The sequence below is a fragment of the Vanellus vanellus genome, assembly GCF_965231255.1.
Source record: "Vanellus vanellus genome assembly, chromosome: 1".
Lineage (NCBI taxonomy): Eukaryota > Metazoa > Chordata > Aves > Charadriiformes > Charadriidae > Vanellus > Vanellus vanellus.
This window is the reverse complement of record NC_138905.1, coordinates 64,899,206-64,912,359: the sequence shown is the minus strand read 5'-3', so window position 1 is coordinate 64,912,359 and position 13,154 is coordinate 64,899,206. Positions and strand designations below refer to the sequence as shown.

General features: G+C 42.5%; 1 protein-coding gene across 1 annotated transcript in view; it reads right to left on the bottom strand.

Moving 5' to 3' along the window:
• The window catches only part of TMEM178B (transmembrane protein 178B), a gene marked incomplete at both ends in the record, with an annotated part of 223,873 nt that overhangs the window by 17,593 nt on the left and 193,126 nt on the right, over positions 1–13,154 (bottom strand). The window contains one exon of the mRNA XM_082498559.1: positions 1,565–1,702. Coding sequence (XP_082354685.1) covers positions 1,565–1,702 — 138 coding nt within the window. The remainder of the gene's footprint in view (positions 1–1,564; positions 1,703–13,154) is intronic.

Here is a 13,154-nt window from a genome sequence, read left to right as displayed (position 1 = left end):
TAATAAGTTAAATACCACACAGATACCTGAGCATATTACAGTAACATCGCCTCTGTGCAAACTAAGCTTTTAATTACATAAGAAATACCAAGCTAACTTGGCAGACCCATTGCCCATAAAGTATCAACACCCACACCAAATCATTTACTGACATCCACACATAGACCAGTGTGTGCTTGCACAAGGTACTAGCAGACTTCAAATGTGTTTGTGGGCACCGAGAGAGCTAATGTATATCTCGCCAGCACCAACAGCACTGGAACGTAAACAGATGTTACTTGAGCACTTAACTCCTCTTCTGGGACTACAGAAGCTTTCCTGTATTTCACACCCTTAGCTGTGTCACACCACAGTACAGATGAACAGGCAACCAAATGCATTGAAGTGATGATCTGCCTGGGGGGCAAAACCCAGCCAAACAAAAACCACCAGCAGAGGAAAGAAGAGAGAACAGAAGTAGTGCTGTTCACTTTGAGACATTCACCCAGCGCTGTGTTTGGAACTTGACTCTCACACCCTTCATTTCAAGTAACTGTGTGCCATGAAACCTGCTGATGACATAAAGTTGGATGACATCTGTAGTAAGAAAGGCTGAAGCATTACATGGGAAATGTTGGGTGACCTTGAGGGCTGGCGTAGTAGAAATGGGAAGAAGCTCAAAAGCACAGAGTTCCAGGGCATGTACCTGGGGAGTAATAAGCAGAACCTCTGCTGTAAATTGGGAGATCAACAGTAGGAAATTACAAAGGAGGGGAAAGGCCTGGATATATTATTCAACTGAAGGATGACTGCAGGTCTCCAGTGTGACGCAGCATGAAAAAGGCAAATAAAACTGCAAAATACTTCAGGCAAAGGATTTCCAGCAGAGAAAAAGAACCAACACATCACTATACAATGCATTGATCAGACCTTGTTTGGGAACAGTCCTTCTCATCCGCATTTGAGAACGGCAAGTACAAACAAGAACAGAAAGGGCTGCTGGATTGATAACTGGTCTTAAAGAGGAAAGTCAACAAGAAATAGCATATGTAGAGTGGGAAAAGGAAAACACAGGATACCATTGCTCTTCGTAAGTACATCACAGAAAGAAAAGAGACACATAAACTAAAGGTTGTATTTGACTCAAGAACAACTGACGAGGAATAAATATAGGTTAAAACCTTGAGCACAGTTTCTAGTTATCAAAGTGTCCCACTATCAAATAGGATAGCGGTGGGAATAACATCTGCATCATCTTCAGATTGTTATTACTAAATTTATTAAGCTTATTAAGTTTAAGGGTGACAGAGTTACTTGCAATGATAGAGCACTGGACTAAACAACTCAGAAGGCCATTTCCAGTCCTGTGACTTACAGACACTGTTTTGTGATAGAAGTAACATGTAACTATGGTTGAGTTATCCTTGATGTACACCAGAAGGAGCTTGGAATGAAAATAAGTCCAGATCACCTAAAACAACGCTGAAAACGTTTTCAGTGACTTAGAAAAGGAGGGACATGTGGAAAGAGGGAGCACAAAAAAACAAGGAAAAGAACATATTTCTTCAGACACCAACATCCTTACCTCCCATGAGGAAGAGAAGCCCCGCCACATACTGCATAAGGCCTCGATCCCAACAGCACCCCAGCACCCCGATAATCCAACCAAAGAGGATGATGGCCACAGCCATGCCCATGAAGCCAGCTGTCATCCTGCGCAGATCTGCAGTGGGGAAGACAGAACAACAGCATGCTTGTGAACAGTGATACATTATCATCATTGGAGGTTCATAACAGTCTTAACCCAAAATGCTACTGATCTGCAAGGTCTTCAGTGTTTGTTGGCACTGGATGATTTGAATAAGAAGGGTTCAGAGGGAGGACAATCCATAAATTACGATACTAGCTTGGGCTGAGGAGAGGGAGGAGGTGACCATTTCACCACACAATGAGGTGCAGATGCACCCAAGGTACTTGTGACAAGCTACTCAGGAACTAGAATTTGTAAAATGGCCTCAGTAAAATGCTGTGCCCAATAGCTCTAGTCTCTGGGTACTAGTACAACATGTGTTTAAGTCCTGCCTTCTTGTCTGCATCCTTTCCTCAACTGCATCCAATGGATGTACCTGCTCAAACTGATATGCAAAGCCGTCTCTATGCTTTGCTCCAGTGCTGACATGACAGGGAATTCACCTTGGTTCTGACCCTTTGTGTGATCTTGGGCAAGTCACTCAGTCCCCCTGGGACATGGCTTCCCATGTGTATGTTGGGCCATAGTGCCTTGCTGTCCAGTGGTGGTGTCTGAAATTCGGTACCTCCAGGATAGTGAGGCACGCAGGTATTCTGGTGTCAGTGATAATAAATGCACTGCAGATACACAGCTGGGGCATAGGACACTTTATTGCCCTCTCTTGTATCTAGATGGTGACCATGTCAGATGATTTTTGGTGAGGATGTTTTTAAGTGCTCCGGGGAGCACTGAGAGTAGGAGGAGGGCAAGGGCTTGGAGTGAAGCATTTTGTGCTCTGCAAGTGGGGACTGAGTACTACATCTGATGTTTGTGTATGGGGTTGACCTGTATTTATTTCATAAATAAAGGAAAAAGATCCCAAAGAGCTAATGTAAAGAACTCTTAAATTAAGACCTGACTACATCGCATATTTGCCTTCTGCAAAAAGGATGGGACTACTGGGATGCCTCCTCCTGCATGTGCTGGGAAAAAAAATCTCCACAGCTGTTTTTGATGTGAAATCTGGGCAGGGACACAACCTGGCAACCAAACCAGCAAGGACTATGAGAGCTGAAGAGCATCTTTACACCCTCAAATAATGGAACAGATAAGGGCATGTCCTCTAACATTTGATTGTTCCCTCTTCCCCCTCATGCATGCATAGAAAGTTTAAGCACTGATGTTTCAAAAGTATATATGCAGGGAAAATTCCAGCCAAGTCAAGTCTCCAAACATTTGTTTCCTTCTTGAAACTTTTTTTTTTTTTTTTTTTGCATAGCAATGATTTCACTTTCTTTCAAGAAACAGAATGCTTATGACAGGGGGAGGAAGATTTGAAAACTGTGAATCATCCACCAGTCTCTGTGGCAGCATTTCTCCTTGGCTAGCCTTTGACTGTTTCTCAATTTCTGTTATTTTTTTACCCTTTTCCCACAGTGGATCAAAAGGATCACTAATACCAGCAGTGCAGATTCAGTGAAATTTGTAAACAGTGATAAACTAGCATCATCAGAGATTTATAAAACTCCTTATCCAAAATGCTAAGTGTCCACAAGGCATATAGGTGAGCTGAGACAGCATGATTTGATTCAGTGGAAGACAGTTTACTCTGGGCTGTGTTCATTATAGCAATGTTTATGCAAGATCGATTTGCAGAACGCAACCCCTCCCTTGAAACTATAACTGGTTCCTGTAGATTGCCGCTGGTTTTTGCAAGATATCCCTCTGACAACATAAAGATTAGGTGGCCTTCAGCCCACCAGTGACCAGGGCCCTTTTAACAAGATATACATCTTAAAATTCAGATGTTTATCTTCGGTTTTGTGACAGTCACACCAAAAAAAAGCAAAAAAAAAATCTCCCCACAGAGCATTTGAATATGTTCAAGGAGGTCTAGTGCGGGAAAAAAAAATACATTTCCTGCAGAAACTTGTACTTCCCACAGGCAATGCTTGTCTCTGTTCCTTGGGAATTTCTGAGTGCTTTCTAAAACAAGCAGTAAATGTTGGTAAGCATCTTTTATGGCAGAGTATCTTCCTACTTTTCAGTCCATGAAGGCCTGGACTCAATTTGAAAGACAGATAAAAACATAAAATGTTTACTGTTTCCTATGTCATCTTCAATAACAGCACAACACGCCTCTCAGAAGCACAGCTGCCTGTGTCAGCTCTACAAAACCCTTCCATTTTAACTTGCGACTGCTGACTCTGGGTAACAGCACTTGCTCATCCTAATGGAAACATACCCTAACAACCTGCTTTTAATGAGATGAATTTAAATAGCTTTATTCAGCTGCAAGATGTCAGTAACTCCTCAGACCTACCCCAATGACTACCTGATGGAGCCAGTTTTCATAGGTCCCAGAGGGGATTACAAGAATCCCCAGATCCTATATACCAAACTAAGGAATGGTTTTTACCCTACTAAAATCAGTCTGAGTTTTGCCATTGAACAGAAGAGTTAAAGTAGCAGGACCCAGATTTCTAGGCCCAATTTTGAGGTTTGTTTCACTTGACCTCTCTTCCTGATGGAACCTGAAATTCCTTTTCTAACAACACAACAAAATCCATCAGCATCCAGCTTACATTATCTCTTGAAAAAAAGCAGAAAGCTAACCTCTGACAGACACTTAATATCACATATAAAAAAATTCAAAATTGAAATTCTTTATGAAATCATAGTTTTCGCAAGTTCAGTGTGCTTAGTTTAAGATTGCCACTGCTTAGGCCAGTTGCAAATCTGCTCCTTACAAGCCCATCCATTAGGGCTTATCTGAAATAAATAAAATATAAACTTTCTTTTTTACTCAAAACCATCTTGGCTTTTGTCCTGCCATAACCTTCCTCAAGGGCAGCCCTTGCATATGGCAGTGCTGGGAGAGGGGGTTGCAAAGCTGCTTTCATAAACAACTTGCACTTGTCCAACAAGATCTTCCCGGTGCTCCTCACCTGTCAGAGCCCACATGAAGCAGAGGTCAGTGCTGGGAACAAGTCGGTTCAAAATGATTCTGTAGTGGGAAAATACTTAATGTATGTAAAAAAATCATTACCCTCAGGCTATTTAGTGAGGAGAAGGCCAGGGAACAGGAGCCCATATTATCTGGACAAAACCCTCTATTAGTGGCCCTTTTTATGATTATTGTTCTATTGGTGTGGTGCTCGATGTGGAGAGGACAGCAGAGAAGCAAAGATTTGCCCTGTGTACTTGAGGCAACACATAAATTCCTTCTGCTAATATAGGAGCGAGGGATGCCATATAAATAAACAATAGCTCATCAGTACAAATTGATGGGGTTTTGTCTGAATTTGATTGGCACTGATAAGACCTTTCCTGAATACATTCTGCAAAGGTAAAAAGGGTCATCCTTTGTCATGCAACACCACTTTATGACATTTGAGCACATCCTAGGTTTGGTTTTTTTTTTTTTTATTTTTCTGAAATTGCTTTTATTTATTTTTAGGCTATGAAATAAACTGTTCTTTACACTCTTGCTTTCTTTGAAAATCTCTCTGAGTAACTACAGCATCTCAGGATCATGGCATGACAATCCCAATCAACAGAAGGAGTGACTATGCCAGCAAAATGCATTGTTGAATCTTATGCAGCCAAATGGGAGCTGCAACAGCAAACATACCTTGCCTTAGCTCACTCATGTGCACTGCTTAGCTGGTTCTACAGCTGATCCTCTCCTGGATATCTATCCCAAGTCCTCACACTGTAGCAAAGTGCACAGATCGCAGGAGTACTATGAATCCCCCTTCTTCACCATCTAGTAACCCAAACCTTTAAAAATGTAGCTAAAGGGTGCAAGTAAGGAGGGTATTCCATTGCTTGTTCTGTAAGACCTATCATAAAGAAGTTGATTTTCAATGCCTTGCCTGTGTGACCAGTAGTTTCAATAATTTACTACATAGACTTACATATCACCATCACTTGTGGGTGAAAGTGCAATATTATCTTTCCACTCATGTTTTAGAGACACTGTCTTCATCCCGTTTTCTTTTTTATATTAACAGACTAAAAGCTACATGTGAAGCTACATCTTCCCCTTGGGAGTGCTTTCCATGCCTAGCACTGCTACAGGTGCTGCTGCATGTAATAGGCAGGGAACTCAATCCTAATTCAAAAACAATGTGGATTATCAGGCAAGGAATACAGGCATCATGTTCGTGTAGGCTGGAAACAACAAATTTCTTGACTGGTAACATTGGAGAAGGGACAGGGTAAGAAGTAATCCAATTCCCATGACTGGAACTGATACGGTAAATTTGAAAGCCACAAGCTTTGTGAATCGTGATGAAAAGAGAAACGTTAGCATTCTAGACAACCTCCTTAAAACAGAGACAGATTCTCATAAAACAACATGCATTTCCTGAAAGCATTTTAGTCTTCTGCTGGAGAATATTAACTCTAAAGGTTTTCTGAAGATAAAGGCAGAAGAGCTGATTAAGATCCATTTATTTCCAAGCAGCATGTGGTAGAAGGTTCTCGCTGTCAGTTTGCAAATGCCCCTGCCCTTCATTTCACCCTGATATCTGTCCATATGTATTTGTTGTGAGCAATAAAGTAATTCATGCTGGTTGTCACATTGTGGAAGAAGTTTCACACCTCAGCAGCTGCAAAAAACATGTTCTGAATCAGCATTGCTTCTTGAAAATTTCAATATGCCTTTTTGACTTCTGATGTTCTGTCCTCTTCCGTGAAATTGCAAGTCATCTTTCTAAAGCAAGGGCTCAGTCTTCCTGTTGATATCTATCTTCCTTTCCACAGAGGAGTTTCATAATACTTCTAAAATATTAGAGATTTCTTTCCTCACACCACATACAGAAAGGAAAATATAAGCCTCTTCTGAACAATGGGGAAACCAAGACAAGATGAGAATAGTCAGCCTGCCTATGGCTATGTGAAAAGTTTGTGGAGGAGCATATAATTGAATCTATATTATCAGGCTTTCTAGCCAGCCCTTTAACCGCACAGAACTGCTTGTTCTCAAGTGTTTGTTACCAGATCAAACTACAGTGCTTGTTATCAGACCATCAGAAAGCGCAACACTGGTGCAAATAGTGTAGCAGATAGTCCATCTTACATCTCCTCCTTTCTTCTCCCAATAGAGAAAGGTCCATAGGGACTAACGACCTTGAAGTCTGTGTCCAGAATACCTGCAATAGCTTGGAAAACACTCTGGGTATAGTGCTGTTCTTTCCTGAGATGTCCCAACAAAAGGGGCAAGCAAAAAGGAAATCACAAATAAATTTTTGTGCCCATCTAGGACCAAATGCCAGAATATAGTATTGTCACAAGCAGAAATAGACTGAGATAGCATAATTCTTTAGCATAATCCTTCATTACAGGTCACTTTGATCTATACCTTCCTGTACTAGATTCATTCTCATTTGTCTTTAGCAGTGTGGGATTAAAAACATTTGTACTTGAAAAGAGTCTAAATCACTCCTTTTTCATCTTTTTCCAAACAAATATGTATTGGAAATTGTTCAAGAACTGCACACAGCCCAAGCACACGATTTACCAGCTTTCACTAAGCTTTCTTTAAATGACTTTTACAAAGAATCAGCAGCACAGAGGCACCCTTCTCTGTCATCGTTCCTTCACTTACCTCACCCCAAAACTAAGACAGATATGTCTTTTACTGAATCTAGCATCTCCCAGCTACAAGGAACAAGTGAGTATTAATGCAGGTGATTTTGAGTGGCATCTTCTGGCTCTCACAATTCTCTCTGCATAGCTTAAGACTGTACTTTGGACGAGGTTGGCAAGTAGAGGGCAAGGTTTTAATCTTTTCTTTCTGCTTCGGGTATGGAAAGATAAGAAAAGAAATATGTATTAGTCTACCTGAGAGTCAGTTAAAATCTCTGAGTGCCTTTTACTGGATCATGTGGCAACACAGTCTTCAGTTTAAAGATTACTCTAACGCAATCACAATGAGTACAACCCACTTCAACAAAGTAACAGTGGATTATATTTATGTTAGTACTCTGCATCAGCAAGCGACTCAGAAATACGCATATCAAAACCGCATACATTAAAACACAACCCTCTCAAAGCTGAGAAAAAGAGCAGCAGAAGGCCCTCCAAAAGAAACTGGCACTCCGAAGGATTTAGGTGAGCCTTCATATCACAAGAGATGAAATGGTGTTCATAAGATACATGCATAACTTCTCCTAAACCAGCAAATCCCATCACCTTATCTTGACTAGAGTGTGTTGGTTGTGTGACAAAGTGTTAAGTGTTTGGTTGCCAGCATGTATGAACTTGCCTATATGGAAATGCTGATAGGAAACTTCACAAACTGGCTGTGGTCAGCGGTGGACAGACTGTCTATCTGGATTTCCTCCGTCAAAGTTCCTAAGTGTTCTTATAGTTATTTAAAACAGAAACAATCACAAAAGGAAGGTGGCAGCTGTGCACTGTTGGTGTTTCAGCCTGCCTTCCTTCATAAGACATCCCACAACTTAAGAGTCAGGTAAGCAGTTCATCGGAGGAGGAATGAAGTCCGGTTGTATACAAAGGCTGACACCTTCATAGGTTCATGCTGACAATTAGCAAACTCACATGACACTGCAATTTCATGTCTCTGATGAACCTTCCCATAAAGCACCAGAGAGGGAGGGGGCATCCCAGATCAGGTCACACACTGGTGTGTTACTGTCTGAAAGCAATTCCTCCAGTATTTGGGAAAATTACAGAGGCCTAAGAAATTCTGCAGTGGGTGAAAGCACCATCTGGAGCTTGAATATTGTCTGGGTTTGAAGTAAAACAGCAGCAATTTTGGGTTCAGTAATTTTACTTTTCAGTTAAATCTCTTCTAACTAACTGCACTCTCTGAAATTATTGGCATATTTTTCATACAGTGTCTGCTTCCAGAGCAATAAGGTTTGATATTTATAGTGAATGCCAAGGAATGGTATGCAGAGAGGCTCCTGTTTATACTTACTGCTATAACAACCAAGGTTAGCTAACTCTGTTATTTGCCCCATTAGAAGGTTGGAAGCAGAAAAGCATAGAGTTGTCACACTTGCAGGGAGGAGCAGAGAGGACAGGTGACCCAAAACTGACCAACGGGGTGTTCCATCCCATCTGCCTCATGCTCAGTATCAAAGGAGCCAGTCTCTCTTTCTTCAGTGGCTGGTGCCCAAGGAGGACTCTGTCTGTTCATCTGCCTTTGATCCCGATCTGTGTGTTCCTGAATCCAGTTCCTGAGTTCAGCTCCTGTCTGTCTCTAAGTCCAGTCTGGGACTTTCCCAGTGTGTTCTCATGACATGATCATCATCCTGGGAGCCCGATATTGGTTTTGTATATATTGTATGTATTTCATTATTTTCTTATTAATATTATTATTTTACTACTAATATTTCATTAAAGTACTTTAGTTTCTTTTCAACTCATAAGTCTCTCTCTCTCATTCTTCTGTCACTTCGGTAAGAAGTTATAGGACATCTGTCATTCGTTTTAGTGGCCAGCCCAGCCCAAACCATGACAAATATCAAGTCCTGATTTTATTCTTGCCTTTTGCTCATGTAGAGCAGCGACCAGACAAAAGAGAACTGCTAGAGAGAGGGGAGAGATTTAAGGAGGCAGCAGAGAAGGAAGGAAAAGCTTGTTTAAGTGCAGGGGGGAAAGGTGGGAAAAAGTGTCTTGGGAGGCTGAAAAGATGGATTTGTCTTCAAGAGACTTTATGATATGGATATTAGAGAGGTCAATGCATAAAGGAGGCATTTGCACAGCAGAAATTTAACGCATGAGATGCAGTTCTACTGTAGAAGGCAGAAAACCTGTTAGGTCTTGCGAGAAAGATGGCTGTGAACACCATCCTGTAGAAGGGTTCAGCCTTTTACTCCAATCCTACTTCCCCTTCTGCTGAAAAAGAAACTTTGGCCAAAGAAGAAAAAGGATTTTTTATTATCTGCTGTGTTACTACTCAGCTCTGAGTGACAGCAAGCTATGAAGGAAACAAAAGCTTTGCCCTTATAACCCCTGGTGCAGTGGGCCAGAATAGCTGAGCCTATGACAAAGGACTATTCCACTCTACCGTACCCTACCCTACCGCAAGCCATTCCCTCCCCTTTTCTAATTCTACAGAGGAGACCTTTTTTCTCAGAAAGTACCTGAAGCTGATCATTTCTACTTATTCAGTGATGTTCAAGAACTGATCTTGAAGAGTCTTTCTCTCTCCAGATTTACCATCCAGGCTTTTAGCACTGCAATATATGATCATCTAGGAACATTTCCAAGCTTCGGTCCCAGCAGAGTACACTTGTAATTTGCCCAGCCAACCCTTTCATCCCTTCTCTCCCTCTATCATTCCCTAGAAACAGGGAAGAAAGTCTGAGGCACCTGCATTTTTGGCCATCCTTCTTCATATTCATAACTTTAATCCTTCCTGCTCCTGCTAGGTGAGGCCACACAAAGCAAACATTTCCCAGTTGTAGCCATGCCAAGAGGCTTTTCGTTACACAGCTTTCATGGATTATGCAGGTGTTGAAGAATTTGAGGCACATGTAATAAAATGGCTTCTGCTCAATTTCAATGTGAACTTTGGGACTTTATAAGATCAGAGCTGTGCTTTTTTTCATTTTTCACCCTTCTTGTTCCCTTGAAGAGCTCAGGGAGTGCACACTTCTTTATGCTGGTCACCTCTTACTTTAGGTGACCTCTCCTTTGAGCCACAACACCACAAGTACAATCCTGCTGGGGAGGAAGAACAACACAGTGCCTCAGCACCACATTAGCCTGGCCAGAGGGATCATTCCTGGAGGATGTGAGGCACCATCTCCCTGCGCCCAGCACCTCCAGCCCTGGCAGCAGTGAGAGAGACCAGGCAGAAAGCCCAGCTTTCTAAATGGAAGTTTTCCTGCATTCTCCTATGGTCTGGAAGAAAGCTGTGATGGGCTCTGGGTTTCAGGGCAAAGGCAACACCCTTCACTGTAAAGTGCTTTCAGTGCTGGTGAGAAGTGCTGCTCTGACACCACTGAAGACTGAACTACTCCATTTATTCCCCCCTACTAGGTACAGTTTACAGGAGGAAATCCAGGCCAGGGCGTCATGCAGCTCTGCCAGGGTGTCACAGGCACCTAGAGACACCACGGGGGCAAGTGGTGTCTCCAACACCCCTACCCTCAAGGGCCTTAGCATCTAGAGTGAAGAGCTCAGTGACCTCTACCTTCCCAGAAATCAGTGGGAGGGCTGGGTGCTCCAAAGCTTTCCTCTGAAAATCAGGCTTTTTCCTATCTCCCAGGGGTGCCATGGAAGCTAATTAATGACTTTTTTTCCAGAGGCATTCGGATAATAATGATATACAGAGTACAGTAATAGTTGTGTAAAAATAATCCAGATACAGAAAGCACTATATCCTATTATATATAGTCACGGTTTTGTCTAGTTTACAAAAGTCTGCTTCTGCAGGGAGCACACTCTGCCCTGTTACACTCTGCTTTTTATATGCCAGCCACCATCACAGTATCTACATATCCAGTTTACTAAACTTTAATCTTCAGTTAGTATCTCTTGAATGATTTCTTGCAAACGTGGCCAGGGTTCATCAGGGCCAGAAAGAAGAAGAAAAAACAGAAACACTTTTTTTCCTCCCTTTTTCGTTCAGTTAGGAGAGAAGAGAGGACAAAAACAGATGGAGAATAGAAGAGAATGATGAGGAAAAGTAAAGAAAAGTTTGTATTAAAGATGACAAATGGAGTGTGACAGGAAGCAAGAAACATAATTGTATGTAAAACCCCAGTATCAGGCAGTGTTAAGGGTCATTTGTAAAACACAGATTTACCCTAAGCTCCTCCTGAAGATAAATGAAGTTGGAGGTATGCAGGAACGGACCACAAGAGGATCAGGAGGGGTAATACAGAAAGAGAGAAAGACTTGGTAATGCCTTCCCTGTGTTAACTTGTTCCCTCTGCATTTGACTTCCCTCCCCTGCTGCCCAGCCCAGCCCAGCCCAGCACCAAAGCCTTGCTCACATTCAGGAGTGACTAAAACATTATCCTAAAGGTTTTTCTTCCCTTTCAGCTCCTGCCCCAACCACTGGTGCAATATTATGCAGCACAAACCTGAGAATAATCCAATCATAAAGCATTCAGAGCAGCAGGTTTGCTAAATGGCTGGGATGAAAAAGGCTGGAGGTGGAAGGATTGTATCTCTGCTTTATCAGTGCTCCAGCACTCTGCTCAAACATACTCATTCCACATACCCCAGCATTAAACATTTTAATTCAGAAACTCTGAAAGGTGTATTCTTGTTTTAAAAAAAGACCATTTAATGCAACTGAGGCTGGGCTGGGGGCTGGGAAGAGAGGAAGGAGGATTGGGGAGAAGGAGGGAGAAAGTATAGAAAGACATTTAAAGCTGTGAGAAAACACTCTCCCTTATGGAGAAATTTTGATTTTGAAGTTTACTCTTCTATTAACATTTAAATTGAAAGGCGTTTCTTCCAAGCTCCACATAGGAAACCAGAAAATCTGCATTTAAATAGATACCATTTAAAAGTGGGGAAAAATATATATCAGCTTTGAATGCTTCTCTATTTGTCTGAAAAGAACTTCACTTACAGATGATTATTAATTTTTTCCCTTTTTTCTTTGTGTGAGCTAAAAAGAGACATTGGAAGTACATTAAAATTCTGCTTGGCACGAGAAGGAGGCGGGGGGATGGCTGCTTAATTGCCCAAAACTCAGGTTTTGAGCTCAGTTATTCTGCAGGAGGGCTTCTGGAGCCTGCAGGAGGCAATCCAGCCTGCTGCCAGGGATGGGGCCAAGCGGGTCCTCTCCTGTCTCGTCCTGGTGCCACGTCACACGTGCCCGAGGGGCTGCACATTCCCACTGAAATGCCTACCTCGCTGGGGACATCACCAGGGTCCTCGGTCCCAGCTGGAACATCAAACCTTCTGTAGTTTTGTTAGATGCCTCTGTACCTTCAGGGCACCAACTAGAAAGCAGAGCCATGCACCTCCCAGAAAGCAACCTAAGCACAGCTGTCGTGTGTTGTTAACTGGGGTGTCATAGGAGGAGAGCTCACAGCCAAGGAGTCAGTGGTTTGAGCAGGCTGTGCTCAGAGGGTTTGGAGAGAAGTCTTAAAGAGATGTTCGTATGTTGATCCTTGGCACCTAGGGCTTTGCACAGCCCATCACAAACCCAGAAACCTTGTATAAGGTTTGGATCTGGTGTTTTGCACAGCGCTACCTCCTTTCCTGCAGCAAAAGCAGCAAGAACAAGAAAGAGCAAAAGCAGGCTCCTGAGCAGGGCAGAGCTGAAATCCGCAGTGTACCCAATGCAGGTGGAAAGCTGGAAATGAGTAAAGGCAATATGCCCACGTTGCATGCAAGTTCTCCCCACCTTCTGCCCTCACCTGCTCATCCCTGCCTCCTCTCCGCTTGAAGAAATGTGAGGCTCGGCCTTGCCACACGCCAGTGCCCCACATCCCATATG